Source organism: Osmerus mordax, chromosome 13 (assembly GCF_038355195.1).
Source record: "Osmerus mordax isolate fOsmMor3 chromosome 13, fOsmMor3.pri, whole genome shotgun sequence".
Taxonomy (NCBI): Eukaryota; Metazoa; Chordata; class Actinopteri; order Osmeriformes; family Osmeridae; genus Osmerus; species Osmerus mordax.
The window spans coordinates 14,916,374-14,935,077 of NC_090062.1; the positions used below are offsets into that span (position 1 = coordinate 14,916,374).

General features: G+C 48.7%; 2 protein-coding genes across 7 annotated transcripts; both read left to right on the top strand.

Moving 5' to 3' along the window:
- The first annotated feature begins 480 nt into the window (after nucleotides 1-480).
- LOC136955198 (COP9 signalosome complex subunit 2) lies at nucleotides 481-5,026 on the top strand. Its single transcript, XM_067248833.1, has 13 exons — nucleotides 481-617; nucleotides 1,168-1,281; nucleotides 1,467-1,544; nucleotides 1,653-1,778; nucleotides 1,921-2,010; nucleotides 2,333-2,410; nucleotides 2,556-2,730; nucleotides 2,861-3,039; nucleotides 3,126-3,178; nucleotides 3,509-3,606; nucleotides 3,696-3,778; nucleotides 4,133-4,191; nucleotides 4,533-5,026. Exons 1-13 carry the CDS (start codon nucleotides 564-566, stop codon nucleotides 4,675-4,677), a joined length of 1,332 nt encoding a protein of 443 aa, XP_067104934.1. The 5' UTR covers nucleotides 481-563; the 3' UTR covers nucleotides 4,678-5,026.
- Nucleotides 5,027-5,291: 265 nt separating this feature from the next.
- On the top strand, nucleotides 5,292-18,270 carry secisbp2l (SECIS binding protein 2-like). 6 transcript variants are annotated; one of them, XM_067248959.1, is made up of 18 exons: nucleotides 5,292-5,434; nucleotides 8,978-9,192; nucleotides 10,520-10,856; nucleotides 10,979-11,144; nucleotides 12,372-12,595; nucleotides 12,710-12,734; nucleotides 12,840-12,949; nucleotides 13,134-13,244; nucleotides 13,409-13,513; nucleotides 13,650-13,817; nucleotides 14,115-14,256; nucleotides 14,575-14,741; nucleotides 15,114-15,246; nucleotides 15,371-15,533; nucleotides 16,181-16,401; nucleotides 16,637-16,791; nucleotides 17,107-17,326; nucleotides 17,626-18,270. In XM_067248959.1, exons 1-18 carry the CDS (start codon nucleotides 5,414-5,416, stop codon nucleotides 18,255-18,257), a joined length of 3,315 nt encoding a protein of 1,104 aa, XP_067105060.1. In that variant the 5' UTR covers nucleotides 5,292-5,413; the 3' UTR covers nucleotides 18,258-18,270. The 6 variants fall into 6 exon arrangements, with proteins under 6 accessions (XP_067105060.1, XP_067105063.1, XP_067105059.1 ...); XM_067248962.1 differs by having other exon boundaries at nucleotides 10,979-11,120; XM_067248958.1 differs by having other exon boundaries at nucleotides 10,520-10,847; nucleotides 10,949-11,144.
- The last annotated feature ends 434 nt before the right edge of the window (nucleotides 18,271-18,704 follow it).

Here is an 18,704-nt window from a genome sequence, read left to right on the forward strand (position 1 = left end):
CAAACAAATTATTCCACCCCATCAAAACGTTTAAAACTCTCGTCACGGTCCCGATTGCTTGCAGTCCATGATTGGGTCAGGGTGGATGTGCGTGAGTGAGTGTTTGCGTGCGTGTATGCATGTGAGTGTGTGTGTATGTGTATGCGTGTGTGTATGTGTGTGTGTGTGTGTGTGTGTGTGTGTGTGTGTGTGTGTGTGTGTGTGTGAGAGAGAGAGAGAGAGAGAGAGAGAGAGAGAGAGAGAGAGAGAGAGAGAGAGTACACGACCCAAGCTGACCCAAACGTTCTTTTCAGCTTTCACACTAATTACGTTTTCGATAGTGTAAGTTAATCTTTGAATGGAAATGTACCTATTAATATATCACTACTATAGAGCGGAATTATATTGGTTTTACCAAGTAAAGACATTGACAGTTTGATGTCTACATATCTGGTAAAGTTGATGTGATGGTGCCATCTACGGATAGAGAAAAGAACTACCATTCTGATTTCCTGCACAAACAGGGCAGAACGCGCCTCAGTGCTGTGCTACGCGGTTGGATTTGCTCCTGTTATCCTGTCAAGATGTCTGACATGGAAGATGATTTCATGTGCGACGATGAAGAGGATTATGATCTGGTAGAAATAATATTCATTACATATATGGATTTACTATGTTAAGATGTAGTTATGGTTTGCTTTCAGACATTCAGCTTGCAGTGCACTGGGTGTTGTCATTTAGCAGAGGGGGTATAAAAAAGCTAAGGCCAACACGGCTGCTAGGCTAGCTAGCTCGCTAACAGAATACTCGTTTCCATCTCGGAACTCTTTGCATGATATATCATAGTTACTATGATAATTGACAGTATAGCAGAATACGATGTATTCATATTTCACTGTAAGTGTGCATAAGTGATTACTAGTTGGTGGGTTCATGTAGTCACATCTGCTATTCTAACTCGTTAGTTAGCTTAACTATTTGCAATGTGCTAGCTATACCGGGTAGCAAACACGTTAAATATAGCTAGTGTGCTAGTGTGTTATTGTTTACAGCTAGCTAACGACTTTGCTACTACCAGCTACTGTACCAGCTAGCTAAACAATCGCATATGGGCACGGACCTTATCGACAAAATGTTTATATCTCGTTTGCTTTAAATATTTTGCACGTATCATATATCACTATTCAGGAATATTCAGAGGACAGTAACTCAGAGCCCAATGTGGACTTGGAAAATCAATACTACAACTCTAAAGCCTTGAAGGAGGATGATCCCAAAGCAGCCCTCAGCAGCTTTCAGAAGGTGGAGTAAAACATTCTCACAGTTACAACAATTTGTTTACAGTTTGAAGTTACACAAAACTGAAACTTTCTCAGCAAAGCACCACTTTAAAACCAGGCTTCGTTCATAATTTCACTTGCATAGAATAATGCTCTGCGATTTTCAATACTTTTTAACTCATGTCTATATGGTCATGGCCTTTTCAGGTGTTGGAGCTGGAGGGGGAAAAGGGAGAATGGGGATTCAAAGCGCTGAAACAGATGATCAAAATCAACTTCAAGTTGGTTAGTAAGGAAATATATAAGTACATAATACATCGGAAATACATCTTTGATTACTGCATTTGACAAAGACTTGAAATAAAGAGTTTCTTGTATGTTTAAACTCTGCAGACTAACTTTCCAGAGATGATGAACAGATATAAGCAGTTGTTGATGTACATAAGGAGTGCTGTTACCAGGAACTACTCTGAGAAATCTATCAACTCCATTCTTGACTACATCTCCACCTCCAAACAGGTATGGGTCTCAGGAAAGGCAGCTTTATAAGAAAGTTATGCTTCTGAAATCATACACGGTATCCAGTGCAAAAGAATAATTCACAAGAATTGAGTCCGAAAGAAACAGTTGATTTGTCGTCTCGCTCTTCCATGTGTTTCAGATGGATCTACTACAGGAGTTCTATGAAACGACTCTCGATGCTTTGAAAGATGCCAAAAATGACCGACTATGGTTTAAAACAAATACAAAGGTAAAGAATTGACACAAGTCATCTCGGTGTGTCTGGTGTTTGTGATATCTAGACCCCATATGCATGTAACTGTCAAGTCCCGATGTAGACCATAAAGGCCAAGGGAGTCAGATGGCTGAGCGGTTAGGGAACCGGGATATTAATCAGAAGGTTGCCGGTTCGATTCCTGGCAGTGCATAATGACGTTGTGTCCTTGGGCAAGGCACTTCACCCTACTTGCCTCGGGGGGAATGTCCCTGTACTTACTGTAAGTTGCTCTGGATAAGAGCGTCTGCTAAATGACTAAATGTAAATGTAATCAAGTTTTGCTGTTCGCTTCCAGCTGGGAAAGCTGTACCTGGAGCGGGAAGAGTTTGGAAAGCTACAGAAAATCCTCAGACAGCTGCACCAGTCATGCCAAGTATGCATCTGTAGTAGTATCTGTGGGGAGGCGATTCTCCCTGCTGACCTGATTCTGTACACTACAGAGCTCAATACACACATTAAAAGACTATGTCAAGACTGGTCTGATCTGGTATGTTGGTTGTTTTTTGGTGTCCATACAGACAGATGACGGGGAAGATGACCTCAAGAAAGGCACCCAGCTGTTGGAGATCTACGCCCTGGAGATCCAGATGTACACGGCACAGAAGAACAACAAGAAGCTGAAAGCCCTGTACGAGCAGTCCCTCCACATCAAGTCTGCCATCCCTCATCCTCTCATCATGGGCGTCATCAGAGGTAAAGCTGCCCAGAGGTGAACGGAACGGGTCGCTAATGGATACATGTTATGGGTCACGCCGGCGGCTAGCGGAGAATGCTGGTGTGGCCTCCGCTGTCTCTTGACTTGTGGTTCCGTTGTTCTGTGCAGAGTGTGGAGGGAAGATGCACCTGAGAGAGGGGGAGTTTGAGAAGGCTCACACAGACTTCTTCGAGTCCTTTAAGAACTACGACGAGTCGGGCAGTCCCAGGCGGACCACGTGTCTGAAATACCTGGTTTTAGCAAACATGCTGATGAAGTCAGGCATTAATCCGTTCGACTCTCAGGAGGTCAGCAACCACAGCGGAAATTACAGACAGTGAAAGAGAGAAATGGTGTTTATATTTGTTTTACTGACCGTGCGTTTTGGATTTAGGCCAAACCATACAAAAACGATCCAGAAATCCTTGCCATGACAAACTTAGTAAGGTAAGCTGATCTGAGGAGGTTCACTGCAGTGGTTCAGCTCTACAATGTGTTGTTCTTAAGACCTGTCACTCTTTGTCTCGTGCTTCCATATCTGTCCAAATCAGCCATTGTTCATTAAAGATGTCTCATTTCCTTGCATGCATTGGAGATTAGATTTTTTGTAAACATGTGACCCAATCCCACACCCTTTAATTGTGGAGTGGAGGGCTTGTTGACGTTAAAAAGTTTAATATTTAGAAATTGGGTTGAAAAAGTATTGAAGTTGTATTGTTTGTGGATTGTAACAGCACAATGTATGGATTGTAACAATATGACTGTTTTCCCTCCCAGCGCCTACCAGAATAATGACATCACTGAATTTGAGAAGATTCTAAAAACCAATCACAGTAGCATCATGGACGACCCTTTCATCAGAGAGCACATAGAGGGTCAGTGGAGGACGTGATTGGATGGTTACACACCCTCTTACCCAGCATCTAAGTTGGTCTGTCTCATCAATCTTTGTTTTGCTTTCCAGAGCTCCTGCGTAACATTAGAACTCAAGTGCTTATTAAGCTCATTAAGCCTTATACCAGAATACACATCCCATTCATCTCCAAGGTAGGCACATCTAATTGCTCCCTTCATGTTACAGCATTGAGTTCACCCGTTTTATGCACCACACAGTAACTTACTCAGTTGGGGAGTCAGGTGGCTGAGCGGTTAGGGTATCGGGCTAGTAATCAGAAGGTTGCTGGTTTGATTCCCGGCCGTGAAAATTTTTGTTGTGTCCTTGGGCAAGGCACTTCACCCTACTTGCCTCGGGGGGGGGGGGGGGGGGAATGTCCCTGTACTTGCTGTAAATCGCTCTGGATTAGAGCGTCTGCTAAATGACTAAATGTAAATGTTAGCACATTGAGTTCACCCATTTTATTCACCACACAGTAACTTACTGTCTTGTTGTCTCTGTTTCAGGAGTTAAATATTGACGTGTGTGATGTGGAGAGTTTGCTGGTGCAATGTATATTGGATAAGTAAGTTTTCCATGTGCTGTGGCTCCCTGACAACATGTCAGGGATGATACAATAGTGGTCAAACCAGTTGTTTTCACTGATACTTAAGTTCCTCATAGCTTTTCCAAATAGTTTCCACTCATGATCACTCCATGCTCTGTGCTGAATTTCACAGTTTAATCCTGCCAGACAAATAACTTTTGTCAAAAGTATTCGTATTTCTAGGTTGTTGAAGGAAAGGAAAATAGATGTATTTATCATTAGCTATTGGTTTATCTAATACTGTATGAATGTACATGTAGTGTTTAATGTGTGATTTTGGTTGTACCATTTATTATCTAATACTATTTTATGTTCTCCAGCACGATTCATGGACGTATTGACCAAGTCAACCAGCTACTGGAGTTGGACTACCAGAAACGAGGAGGGGCGCGTTACACTGCCTTAGACAAATGGACAAACCAACTTAACTCACTCAACCAAGCCATTGTTAGCAAACTCACATGATTTATATGTTCAAGTCAAAAAAAGAAAAGAACTTCAACAGAGAACGGCATGTTTTAATGCGTCTTTCTATGAAACATTGAATGCAACTTGATGGTTTGAGATGAACAGCACATAGGTTTTGTGATTTGCTACTGCGTTTTCCTCAAGCCCCTCGGTTAGTTTTTCACAGGGCTATGTTCATTTTGTATTGCCTAAATCGGATTTATGTACCTGTTGGAGCTGGTGATGGACACAGTATTTTGAGGGATGCACAAAACTGTCTGTGTGTATAAATTCATTATGTGTCTCATACAGCACTTGTGGTACTTGCAGCACTAAAACACATTAAATGCTACTTGCCTCAACATTTGATGACAGTTTTATTAAGTCGATGAATGAAGATATCGTCCTCACATGTTTGAATGAACGGATTCCTAAATGCATATTATATATATTTTTTTTCTCCCCAAAATCCTATGGTATCTGCGTGCAAGTCAAACGGGTAATTGTGGTTTACTTTTGAGCCTCTTTGGCTTCCGTTCCAGATGACTCCCCTTTCTACGTTGACAGCAGTACGCGTCAGGCAGCTGCAACCACAAGCGTAGCTTCAACAGCAACAGTTTGGACTTGGGTGCAATACAACCTAGGTGTGTATGATACAAATGGCTTAAGACTTACAATGAAGAAAATTAAATCACCCACATCCTGACGTCCACATCGTGGTCAATGAGGGTCTGTCGTGGTATCAGTGACTGACATGGACGCTAGTGACAACAAGGTAAAAAGGCTTTTCTTTGAAAGCTTGCAATAATTTTCTTGGTATTGGTTATGAGCAAACTAACCTAGCTAGCACCAGCATAGATAGCTAAGCTAATGTAATAGTAGTAATGGGGAGGCCCAAAACAGAAGTATATTTGCGCACTAACGTTTGTTTTTTATATTATGGTTGTAGAAAACCAGTATTAACATGCAGTACTCTTCGAGTGTATATGAACTGATTGATTTAGCTGTCGGTTAATGAACACATTCCATCGTATCTTGGTTCCTGGATAGCTATGTAGCCTGATGCCGTTAGCTAGTTAGCTAGCTTCTACTAGCTCTAAGCCAGATAGGTAGAGCTAGCTAGCTAGTTAGCAGACAAATACATATGAATTTAGGCTTGCTGTAGTTTTCTGTAGTTCGGAAACACCGCTAGTGCTACATATACTCGCCCTTTTCTTTGCATAGTGCAGTTTAGAACGTATAACTTAATGTAGTACTGTACATCACCAATCGCCCGACTGACACTAGCGAGAACGTGATTTAGCTAGTGCTAGATTTCGAGTTACATTCAAAACATGAGGACTGTCAACAAATTTGACAACTCGCTTTCAACTTCGAATTTGAAGTAATTACAATTGATGTAATCTGCACAAGCTGTGGTGTTTGCTGTGTAACTTGCAAGTCCGTTTTTACCGCTGTCTCCCTGGAAGCAATTTGACCTAAAGTTAACTCAGACCATACTAGTTTGACAGTCAATGTAATACGTATGTAGTAGATGAGGCTCGTTTCCTCTGCTGCGCTGCAGAGGAATGTCTGGTTCTTCTGCATTTGTCACATTCCAGTGTTGAGCAAGTGTTGAGCAATATAATTGACTGAAATGCAGATTAGCTCCAAGATCGTGTTATTGTTTTATTGTAATGCTACTGATAACCTATGGATTTCAGTAATCACATGCATGTAGGTTGTCAGTTTTTAAGCAATGACCTATGTTAAGTATAAGTTTATTCACACTTTTGTTTCTGACCAGTGTTTTCACAAGACTGAACTCCAACTGACCATGACATGGTTTATAGGATAGTCCAATCCAAAGTGAATAACTTTGACATCTTTCTTTTCTCACCCCACAATATTTCAAAAGAATGTGAGGGTGAACGACTTTGACATTGATTAGACCAGTTTTCACCCCCTCAGTGTCAGCGCGGCCCTGCCCTGCCCTGCCCACTCAACATCTGGGACTGACCTCAGTGCCCTTTCCACAATCACTGCTATTGACACACACACACACACACACACACACACACACACACACACACACACACACACACACACACACACACACACACACACACACACACACACACACACACACACACACACACACACACACACAATGCCCTTGCTGCTCAGCCACAATCAGTAACTTTAGCTACAATGTTTGAATTATGAATCAAAGTAGTCCAAAACCCTATGTCTTTCTTTGTAACCTCTGAGGATACATCTTGGTGCAGTGTTCTAAACAGACATTTTGCTGTTAAGACATGTTCCCCAGAATCTAAGGCCTGAGCATACCATTACTTGCTGTGTAATTAGCTTATGCGGTGGTACTCTCCTCATCTCATCCTCTCAGCTGTAATCCTCTTAACAACCTCCCCTATCACCATTTGCTACACCAAACAAATCGTATGAATTAAATGTCGATTATTTTATCAGATATGCCACCGTAGTGTACAGTTGGCCATTGTGCTGGATGAGTTCTGTCCCCCCAGCTCTTTGTGGGACAGTCAGGGACCATAGATTAGTCAGAGAGTGCAGCCCCCAGACAGTGGGGAAACAATTGCTGTCTGTGTGACCAACCGCTGCACTGATGCTCAATTCATGCATTCCGACCTCTGCTTCAGAGAATGGAAGTACATGCTCTTTGTGTTCTGAACTCCGTAAACTCTCCACGCTCCTCGCTGAATGACAGAAGAGGTGGATGCTGCACACAGCTGCAGCTCAGGGCATGAGCCTGGCTGTGGGCTAACGGGATCTGGCTGTGGGCTAACGGGATCTGGCTGTGGGCTAACGGGATCTGGCTGTGGGCTAACGGGCCTGGCTGTGGGCTAACGGGCCTGGCTGTGGGCTAACGGGCCTGGCTGTGGGCTAACGGGCCTGGCTGTGGGCTAACCGGCCAGGAAGGTGGTGCCATCGACAGAAAGTCAAAACGTCGGGTTGGATTAACCAGCTCAAATCTGTGTTTTTTTTAGGGTTAACTATTGTTGAGATGATGCTCAATATTACCTTTTGACTAGGAACTGGAAACACCAAATCGAGACTGAGATAAGATAGACAATGCAACAGGTGGTTAAGGAGGGGCATCACTGTAAGGTGGGTCTGATTCTTCTGTTTGATTCCAGTGGGGTTATTGGTTTCGCCCCACCCACCCACCCACCTACCTACCCACCTAACCACCTACCCACTCCCTCACTGACCAACACCTTTTGGTTTGACCTTAGACAATTAGGCTACACAGGACTACATAGCACTTCATAGAGCCTTGTTAGTTATCCCCTTTCTGGGCTTTATCAATAAGCCTAACCAGGGATTTAGACGACTAAAACACAAGGTGCTTCTGAAAACAAGCCCTTCTTGACTTGAGTAAGCCATACCTTTTTAAAATCTTGAATAGTGACAGTTATCACTCTTGAAGCCTTTAAAAAATGTGTGGATTACATTTAGTCATTTTTGGATTGTTTCTGAAGGACTTGCAGTGTCCGTAAGAGCTTTAATTTACTAGTTTAAACTGTAATTTCAAGCTTGATGGCGATTCTGTGTCTGCATGAAGTGCCGTATGTTATGAGTAGTGCCCTCAGTCCAGTTCTGTCTGTATGTGAGAGGATGGTGTGATTCTTAGCTCTGATCACTGTCAGGTAGGCATAAACAAGGAAGCCTGATGGCAAGGGGTTAACACTTTTGATCTATGTTTTACAGACTTGCATGGCATGTTTTGGAATGTAAAATATTAAGGCATAGTCAGTGGCCTTTAGACCAATTTATTGTAATATCCAATGTAAATATACAACCATGTGTACCTTGTAAATGTCAAAACTCTCAACAGTGGCAAATCCAATCTCAGAGGAACCAAAAGAGATATAAAGCGGTATCAAAGTAACAAACAACCCAAATTTAGTGTTGGCAAAGGTAATGTTGACATACTGTTGGGCTTAGTCATAAGGTATGTCAATTATTACCTGTACTGATAATCTGGTTTGGTAACATGTCAATTATGACAAGTCATGTAAGGCCACATTACATCTGTCTTTCCAATAATGTAGGGACTGATTTAAAATGTTGTTTGGTTCCTCCTGGTTTGTGCCATTTTTGTTCTTTAAGATAATATTGTTTGTTCAAATGGGGGCCAATAGTCCTCCCCCCCCGCCAAACCAGTTTTTACTCAAACTTAAGCAGAGTCACATCCTCAGTAATAAAACTCTGTGGCTCTCGTTTCCTCCACGCAGTCATCTTGTGATCCAGTGGTTGGCTGTCTGATGCATGTCTGTCTGTCTGCGTCTCCCCTCAGGATGTGAAGCTTTCAGCCGAGGTGGAACCGTTCATCCCACAGAAGAAAGGTCTGGAAGGAACACTGATCAGCATGAGCCTGTCTGGAGAGACGGGAGGACAAGGAGGCGGGGCGGGAGGAGGAGGAGGTGGAGGGGGGGGAGAGCCTACCCCCATTCCCAGCTACCTCATCACCTGTTACCCCTTTGTCCAGGAGAACCAGCCCAACAGGTACAGGTACAGCCACAACTACAGCACCCTACTTCCACGGAGCGCAGAAGGCCAGAGATGGGTGGATGGAAAGTTGTGTGTAGGATGCTGCAGTTCGCTCCGGGTTAGGAGGTTTCTGTAGGTCTACTCAGATACAGATTACATTTACATTTAGTCATTTAGCAGACGCTCTTATCCAGAGCGACTTCCAGTAAGTACAGGGACATTCCCCCCGAGGCAAGTAGGGTGAAGTGCCTTGCCCAAGGAAACAACGTCATTTGGCACGGCCGGGAATCTAACTGGCTACCTTCAGATTACTAGTCCGATTCCCTAACCGCTCAGCCACCTGACTCCCAGATAACTGATGGTAGTAGTTTTACTACTGTCCACTGACGCTGTCTTTGATCTTATTGGTCTTAACTCACATACCACTGAGGTGTATTTTCAGCGAGGAACACAGTCAGACTCTGGCACCACCCCCTTCTCACCCACACAGGAGAATCTTTGTAGCACTCGATAACATTCCCCCTCCAGCTGCCGTGACCTAGGTCAGTGGGAGAGCAGCAAGTGTCCCTGAGGGAAAACACGGCTTCCTCTCCCAGGCTCCTCCTGTCCCTCAGCTCTACCGAGCACTGCCTTCTCTACCCATGTGAACGCATTCACTCCACTGTTTACTACACCGGGCTGAATAGTACACATGGAGGTGAGCTTGTATTTCACATTTAGACATTTACTCATTTAGCAGACGCTCTTATCCAGAGCGACTTACAGTAAGTACAGGGACATTCCCCCCGAGGCAAGTAGGGTGAAGTGCCTTGCCCAAGGACATAAGGTCATTTTGCACGGCCGGGAATCGAACTGGCAACCTGCAGATTACTAGCCCGACTCTCTAACCACACAGCCACCTGACTCCCCTTGTATCCTTCACATGAGAGGTCAACACATCAGATCCAACAACTTGTTGGACCCAAGCCACCATATTTTTTCTCCAACCGCTTTGGAATGGTCCCTCTTCCTCCATGATTTAAGAGAAGGCCTCCATCAGTTTTTCCATTGGCGTTCTCTTTGTCTGGGGTGATCTGCAGCATCGGGCTCACGTCCGCTCTTTTGTTCCGTTCCTGTCCGTTTTGAATACCAGGAAATACCCGCTATACAACGCTGGCTGCGAAAATGTCGGCTGGATCCTTATCTGCTCAGGGCCAGTGGATCCACACACAGCCCGTCCTCACACACTCCAGACACCAAGTCACACCAGTGTAGCATTTCAAATCTGTTCACGTTTTGTTTATTTATGTACCGAGGGATAAAAATAAAATGACGTTATATATTCTAACCTCTCTCCCTTCCCTTCCAGGCAGCACCCTATGTATAATGGAGGAGAACTGCGCTGGCAGCAGCCCAACCACAGCCCTGGTGGCCCGTACCTAGCCTACCCCATCCTGTCCTCCCCGCAGCCCCCCGTCTCCAACGACTACACCTACTACCAGATCATGCCCGCTCCCTGCCCCCCTATGATGGGCTTCTACCAGCCCTTCCCCGGAGCGTACCCTGGCCCCGTTCAGGCTGGGGGGCTGAGTCCTGTATCAGCCGATGTCGGCGACAGACAGCCCCCTCTGGGACAGGCGTTTGGCCTGGCCAATCAGAGAGGGAGGGGCATGATCCGACCAGCTGCGCTGCCAAAGGTGAGTGACGTCGCTACTCCTTGTGCCACATGTCGGGGTTTTTTTTCCAGCACAGTATGCCTCGACCTCCTCGGACATCTAACCTTTCCCCACCCTCGCAGCAGCAACAGCAGCAGCAGCAACAGCAACAGCAGCAGCTGGGGGTGTGCCAGCCCCCCAGGTCCCGCCGCCCGCCCCCCACCAGGAGTGTGGCGGTGCAGAAAGAGGTGTGTGCCTCGGGGCCCGACGGCAGGACCAAGACTGTCCTCCTGGTGGATGCTGCACAGCAGACCGGTATGCACACCAGTGCCCCCCCCAGTACGGTACCATGCACCCCGCACCCCCAGTCCAATCTCTACTCTGTTTATCAGTGGCCAAGGGTGAGGGAGTCAGGTGGCTGAGTGGTTAGGGATTCGAGCTAGTAATCAGAAGGTTACCGGTTCGATTCCTGGCTGTGCCAAATGACGTTGTGTCCTTGAGCAAGGCACTTCACCCTACTTGCCTCGGGGGAATGTCCCTGTACTTACTGTAAGTCGCTCTGGATAAGAGCGTCTGCTAAATGACTAAATGTAAATGTAAATGTGCCAATAGTCAATTTTCTCTCTATAATGCCTTGAAATGAGTCTGTATTTGACAGTCTGTGTTAGACTGTAGGTTTTCTCCGACCATGAAACATGAAAGAAAATGGTGTATTCTGTTGTGTATGTATTCACATCTAAATTCAGACATTTATTTGAGCCCCACGACTGTATTGGATTACTTAAATAGTGTTGCAAAAAACCTAGACCCATGTCAAAATGCAAAAACACAAGAATGTACATTTTGGGATGGGTCAACATCAGTTTGGGACGGTTAATTTTGGCACTTCGGGACGGTACTGGGTCAGTGAGGAAAAAGTTAGTTGCGAGCCTTTGTGGTATTTTATGTTCTATACTCTCAGAGCCCCTTGTGAGCAGGGCTTGGACTACAAGTGCAGGTATAGGCAATAAGACGAGTACAAGTATGCCTGTTGCATACCTGTATAATATAAGGGCAGTGTTGGGCTTAATGAATGGACACACACAGGGTAAGTCTAACCGTAGGTGAAGCCCTACATCACCTGACATGTGGATTGAGAGTAGCGTCTTGACATGACTAAGCAGTTGGAGTTGTTTTTGAGTCGTGGTGACCCTGAGGTTTTCATTCCAATGAATGTTGACTTGGTGGTAAAAACATCTCAACCCCCCCCCCCCCACACACACACACACACACTTGATTGGAAGTGATGCAGGTGAGGTCTGTTCCAGAATCTATCCTGTCACTCAAACAGGCTTCAAGGAGGAAGCGTCAGGCCTTGTCGGTAAGAGCATGTTGACAGCAGGTTTACGGGGGTGACTCAGCGACATCCTTCCTGTTCCCAACACAGGAGGAATGCAGACAATCCAGTTGCACCAACTAATGATGAAATTCTGTCTGCCCGTTTCGGATTCCACAACTGTAGCACGTCACTCCTGTCCGGTCTAGTTGAGCTCATCAGAAACCCGAGTCTGTCTCTGCTCCCGTCAGACTTCCCCGGCGAGGTGTCGGGGCGGTGTGCGTCCGAGCGAGCCAGCCCGCTGCTCTGGAAGAACCGGCCCCGGAGGAGACGGGCGTCTCACCCGACGGAGAGCTCCAGCGAGCAGGGGGCCAGCGAGGCCGATATAGACAGCGACAGCGGCTACTGCAGCCCTAAACACAACCAGGCCGCCGGCGCCACGCAGCGCACGGCCGAGCCATCCACCGCCGCCACGGTACGCCAGCCGATACCCGGCCTTAACCCTGAGAACCAGCCCTCTCTGCAACTGCTCGCGTACTCAGTTACACTTACATGACCCCCTCTCTCCCTCTCTGCTTCTCCTCTCAAGGGTGTGGAATCTGGAGTAATGACGGGTAAGCTATGCTTGATGGTAGATGGAGACAAGTGTAGACCTAAGACTGATAATGTGTGTGTGTGTGTGTGATCATGTGTTAATGTGTGTGTGTGTGCATGTGCAGCAGTGAGCTGTGTGAATGTGGCCTCCCAGGCTACCCAGAAGCCCTGGGGAGACAGGAACCCAGCCTTCCACAGAGCAGGGAAGACCCCCGAGCAGAGGCACTTCCAACAGGTACACACACACTCCAACACTGGGTAACAGTGAGCCAGGCTCTGTCACGATACCCTGGCTCCATTACTCAGTCTGACCCAGCAGCAGTCTACACATGACAGGCCTAGGCAGCTGAAAGCTGAGCCCCTCACCTGTTGACCTCACCTGCCCTTTACCCTGGCATCCTTCTGCCTCCCTCCTCCAGGACTTCCAGGGAGGCTACCCCGGTCGCCCCAGCCCGGCCCAGGCAGAGAGGAGGCTGCAGGCGGGAGGCATCCCTGGGTCTGAGCTCACTCCTGAGCCCCTCTACTTTGAGGTGAGACAGGGCCCGCATCCTTATGCTCTCTCTCTCTCACTCACTCACTCACTCTCGCTCGCTCACTCTTTCACTCTCTGTCTCTGTTTGTTTCTCTCTCTCTCTCACTCACTCACTCACTCACACTCTCTCTCACACTCTCTCACTCTCTCTCTGTTTGTCAGGATGAAGATGAGTTTCCAGAGCTCGTAACAGGAGCGGCAGCACTCCGCAACAGCAAGCCAGAACCTAACCCGGCCCAGTCCCAGGCCAAACTCCCCAAGAACCTGGTGAGAGACAGGATGACTAACCACCCCCCTCCCTGTCTAACTGTTATTCTACGGCTACGACCAACCAATCCTGCAGCCCACTGATCTGTGTCTCTCCCCCCCCCCCCCCCCCCCCCCCCCCCCCCCCCCCCCGCAGCTGGACAATCTGCCAGAGAACTCCCCCATCAACATCGTCCAGACCCCCATCCCCATCACCACCTCCGTCCCCAAGAGGGCCAAGAGCCAGAGGAAGAAGGCTCTGGCTGCTGCCCTGGCAACAGCACAGGAGTACTCTGAGATCAGCATGGAGCAGAGAAAACTCCAGGTACCAGCATGCAGTTGGAGCTAGAGAGCTCCAGATCCGTCTAGGGTAGTGCCTCATTAGTTTGTGGTGTTAATTCTGTCCCTAAAGTTCTAAAAGATGAACATGAGCCTGACATGCTCTGTTACAAATCTAGTGACTTCAGATCTGTGAGTTCTGTAATATTGTTCACGCCGAACCCAAACAAACGAACACTAAGTGAAAATTAGCTTCATTTGCGGGAATAATTCGCTTTGCGTTTGGTGTGAACATAGCAAAGGGAGGTAACTTTTAAACGGCTGTTCCCCTTCTGGCCTGCAGGAGGCGCTGACCAAGGCTGCAGGGAAGAAGAGTAAGACTCCAGTCCAGCTGGACCTGGGAGACATGCTGGCTGCTCTGGAGAAACAACAGCAGGCCTTAAAGGCCAAGCAACTCACCAACACAAAGCCACTGTCCTTTACAGGTACACACACACACTGTCCCCGTGCCCTCACACACACTGTCCCTGTGCCCTCACACACACTGTCCCTGTGCCCTCACACACACTGTCCCTGTGCCCTCACACACACTGTCCCTGTGCCCTCACACACACTGTCCCTGTGCCCTCACACACACTGTGCCCTCACACACACTGTCCCTGTGCCCTCGCACACACTGTCCCTGTGCCCTCGCACACACTGTCCCTGTGCCCTCGCACACACTGTCCCTGTGCTCACACACACTGTCCTGAGTGGAGAAACACGTTGTCAGTAGGTTCTCCGCTGTGTGTGCTCTCTTCCAGTGGGAACGGCGCCTCCGTTTCACGGCTCGGCCTCCACCAACGTGGCGTCCATGTTGAAGCAGCCTTACTCCGCCCCCCACAACTCCCTGGACTCCACCGCCCCCCGTCTGAAGAGGGGGAAGGAGAGGGAGGTCCCCAAGGTCAAACGACCCACCGCCCTGAAGAAGGTGAGAGGAAGTGGGACCTAGCTCTCCTTATCACTGTGCTGGAGGGGGAGAGAATGACGCCAAACCTCGTCATTCTTGAGAGGATTACGGAGAAAGCCTAGACACAGCTCCATGTTGAACCCTTCATTTACATTTTACATTTACATTTAGTCATTTAGCAGACGCTCTTATCCAGAGCGACTTACAGTAAGTACAGGGACATTCCCCCCGAGGCAAGTAGGGTGAAGTGCCTTGCCCAAGGACACAACGTCATTCGGCACGGCCGGGAATCGAACTGGCAACCTTCAGATTACTAGCCCGATTTCCTAACCGCTCAGCCACCTGACTCCCCTCCATATATATCCCTTCTCCCTGTGTTTGTGGCGGGTCTAGATCATCCTGAAGGAGCGTGAAGGGAAGAAAGGGAAGAGCTGTGTGGAGCAGGGTTCCTCAGGACAAGAGGAGCAGGGAGACGAGGAGCTGCACTTTACAGACGACCTCTCGCGGGAGCCTGCCTCCCAGGATGGTGAGAGCCCAGGGGTCAGGGGTCAGCGGGGTGCCTGACGGAAGACTCCCAAGTCGCATGTTTTACCACTGTCCTATCACAGATCCGTCCCTCCCGTTGACGTTCTGTTTCCTGTCTCCTACAGAGAACGGTCTGAGCATGCTCAGTGATGCGTCCCTGTCGCCGGCCAGTCAGAACTCTCCTTACAGCATCACTCCAGTTTCCCAGGGTTCCCCTGCCAGCAGTGGCATCGGTAGCCCCATGGCCGCCAACGCCATCACCAAGATACACAGCCGTCGCTTCAGAGAGTGAGTAACCAGAGTGTCCGAGCGGAGGGGGCGGGAGGGAGGGAATGTTCTAGAAAGACGTTTAGTGGGTTGCACATCACAGAGGAAATCCTTTTTATTTTTTTTGAAGCTCTTCCAGAAGTTAACGGGTTCTTTTTAAGGGAGGGGTCATACAATAGATGGTTGTCCAGAGTATAGCACAGATGCCTGGCTAAGTTCTCTCTTGTCAGTACGATGTATGCCTAGGCGACAAGCGGGCCATTGTCCCCTGATGTCCTCTGCAGTAGGTCCTTTGTCCCAGCCCACTCTGATCTAACGCATCCTGCTGTTCTGACCAACCTCCATACAGCAGAAGCCCCTCCCCTCACCCCATACTGCACTGTACCATGTGACCCATCAGATCGGTCAATGGAAAACAGAAGTCAATGGTTGACATCAATGATTTCTGGTTTTGTTTACCTCGCTGTATTGATGATTGCGTTTCGGTAAACGCACCAGTTTGTCTGTCACGCGTATGTGTGTGTTGTGACAGAAGTATTATGGATTTATATATCTCTGACCCCCCCAAAAATGTGCCACGTTGCTGTTCCAGTGTGTTCATGTCGGTTGGTTTAGTGCATCCGTGAGTGGTGTTGCCTTGACAGACCAGCGTGGCTGTTCCCCTGCAGGTACTGTAACCAGGTGCTGAACAAGGAGATCGACGAGAGCGTGACGCTGCTTCTGCAGGAGCTGGTGCGCTTCCAGGAGCGCGTCTACCAGAAGGACCCCTCCAAGGCCAAGGCCAAGCGCAGGCTGGTCATGGGGCTGCGGGAGGTCACCAAACACATGAAGCTGCACAAGATCAAGTGTGTCCTCATCTCCCCCAACTGTGAGAAGATCCAGGCCAAAGGTCAGGGCTCCAGTCAAGATTGCTTCTTTATTTATTAACCTAAAGACCCTCCACTAGAGGGCACTAGGCCAATGTAGAAAAGTAAGCAACTTGTACAGACCAGCCCTACACAGCCAGACACATGGCTAAAGACAACCTCTTTTTGAGCCACTCGACGTGGTGGAAGTGATAACCCTGCCCTCTACTGTACAGTAGATTCACTACGCATCACTTCCTGTATTGTGTGCTGGTGCAGGGGGTCTGGACGAAGCTCTGTACAACGTCATCGCCATGGCGAGAGAACAGGAGATCCCGTTTGTGTTCGCCCTGGGCAGGAAGGCTCTGGGGCGCTGCGTCAACAAGCTGGTGCCAGTCAGCGTGGTGGGCATCTTCAACTACTCCGGAGCAGAGGTACGTACAGACCCACAGAGCCCGCTGGGTTTAACCTGAAGTCAAACCCTCATCTAGTACAGATAGTCAAACCCTCATCTAGTACAGATAGTCAAACCCTCATCTAGTACAGATAGCCAAACCCTCATCTAGTACAGATAGTCAAACCCTCATCTAGATGAAGATTGTACTGCAAAGAGGAACTTCAATGACAAGTAAAAAGTCTGAAGATAATTATATTATACCCCCCCATCTCTCTTTCTTTTTCATTATCCCTCCCTCCTTTCTCTTGCTCCCTCGTTCCCGCTCTCGTTTTCTCCCTCTGCCCCCGCCCAGAGTTTGTTTAACCGCCTGGTGTCTTTGACGGAGGAGGCGAGGAAGGCCTATAAGGACATGGTGTCCGCTCTGGAGCAGGAGCAGGCAGAGGAGGCCCTGAAGCACGACAAGAAGGTCCCCCATCACATGGGCCACTCCCGGAACCCCTCCGCGGCCTCCGCCATCTCCTTCTGCTCCGTCATCTCTGAGCCCATCTCCGAGGTCAACGAGAAGGAGTACGGTAAGAAACAGTCTTTCCCCCTCTCTTCGCCTGAAAACCGTCTCCTCACGAGGGTCTGGCTTTTCTGAAATACGTTGAGGCCTCTTTCAGAAAGAACCAGGTTTGCACTGCGCGTGTCGCCGCTGAATTGATTTTCGGGGGAAGTTAGGAAGGCCTTCGTGGCGCATGCCATAGTGAGCGTAGCCTGAAATAGTGAGTTTCAGAGTGCAGTGGTGCCGTTGTAGAGATGCGTCTGAAAGACTCCACGTCGATGTGAACCCGACACTTAATCTCCATCTCCGGGGTCGTCTTTCCCTCAGAGACCAACTGGAGAAGCATGGTGGAGTCGTCCGACGCCCTGGAGCCTGTGGAGACTGAGCCTAGCCGCCCTGCTCCCTCCTCAAGCTCCCACAGAGACGGAGAAGCCCCGTCCTCCTCCACCAACCACCCCACCCAGGGCCCCAGTCTGCCCCCAGGCCCTGCCGCCCTCCAGCCCCGGGCAGGGCCCTCGACCCTGGGCTCAGGGGACAGGGAGGAGGGCCGGGCCGACGACCGCCTGGAGCTGGCCTCCCAGCAGAGCACCGAGACGGGCTCTCTGGATGGGAGCTGCCGGGACCAGCTCAACTCCTCCATCACCTCCACCACCTCCACCCTGGTCCCGGGCATGCTGGAGGAGGCCGAGGAGGAGGAGGACGAGGAGGAAGATTACACCCCGGAGCCCATCTCGGTGGAGGTTCCTCCCCTGAGCAGCCGCATCGAGTCCTGGGTGTCCACCACGCTGGAGAACTTCCAGCTGGGGAAGAGCCTGGACAGCACCGAGGAAGACGACGACGAGGAGGAGGATGAGGAGGAAGGGCAGAGCGAGGAAGAGGACGAGTTGGATTCAGCCGACCTGGCGGTGACCGGCCCGGGGAGCAAGGAGCAGATGGAGGCCAAGAAGATCACTGGTTGATGTGACCTCCAACTCTTCTTACTTTCCGACCCTGTTCGTTTCTCTCATCCCTCTTCTCCCCCCCCCCCCCCCTCACTTGTTAACATCTGAACCAGCAGCTGTCTTCTGTGTGTGACTCCAGACACCAGGTGTACTCTCAGGAATCAGACTGACCCCACACACACAGGCACGCCCATCACTGGCCACACACACACACTCAGACACACACACTCTCTCACACACACACACACACACACACACTCTCTCTCTCACACACACACACACACACACACACACACACACTCAGACACACACACACACACAGCCACCATCCCATTAATGAAAACAGACCAAGCTTCCAAGATTTTGTCTGAACAGAACTTTGGCTCCCTCTGCTGGAAAACCCATGTATTAACAGACAAGTGTTCTGCAGCTGTCTAGTCTTGTGAAGGGGGAAGCAGCCATCCT

Excerpts from the sequence above, each read along its gene's own strand:
- LOC136955198 (XM_067248833.1), top strand. The coding sequence starts at position 564 with ATGTCTGACATGGAAGATGATTTCATGTGCGACGATGAAGAGGATTAT. Across the intron at positions 3,179-3,508 it reads GCCATGACAAACTTAGTAAG|CGCCTACCAGAATAATGACA; the intron begins GTAAGCTGATCT and ends TTTCCCTCCCAG. Across the intron at positions 3,607-3,695 it reads CATCAGAGAGCACATAGAGG|AGCTCCTGCGTAACATTAGA; the intron begins GTCAGTGGAGGA and ends TTTGCTTTCCAG.
- secisbp2l (XM_067248958.1), top strand. The coding sequence starts at position 5,414 with ATGGACGCTAGTGACAACAAG. Across the intron at positions 12,596-12,709 it reads AGCCATCCACCGCCGCCACG|GGTGTGGAATCTGGAGTAAT; the intron begins GTACGCCAGCCG and ends TCTCCTCTCAAG. Across the intron at positions 13,818-14,114 it reads TGGAGCAGAGAAAACTCCAG|GAGGCGCTGACCAAGGCTGC; the intron begins GTACCAGCATGC and ends TCTGGCCTGCAG.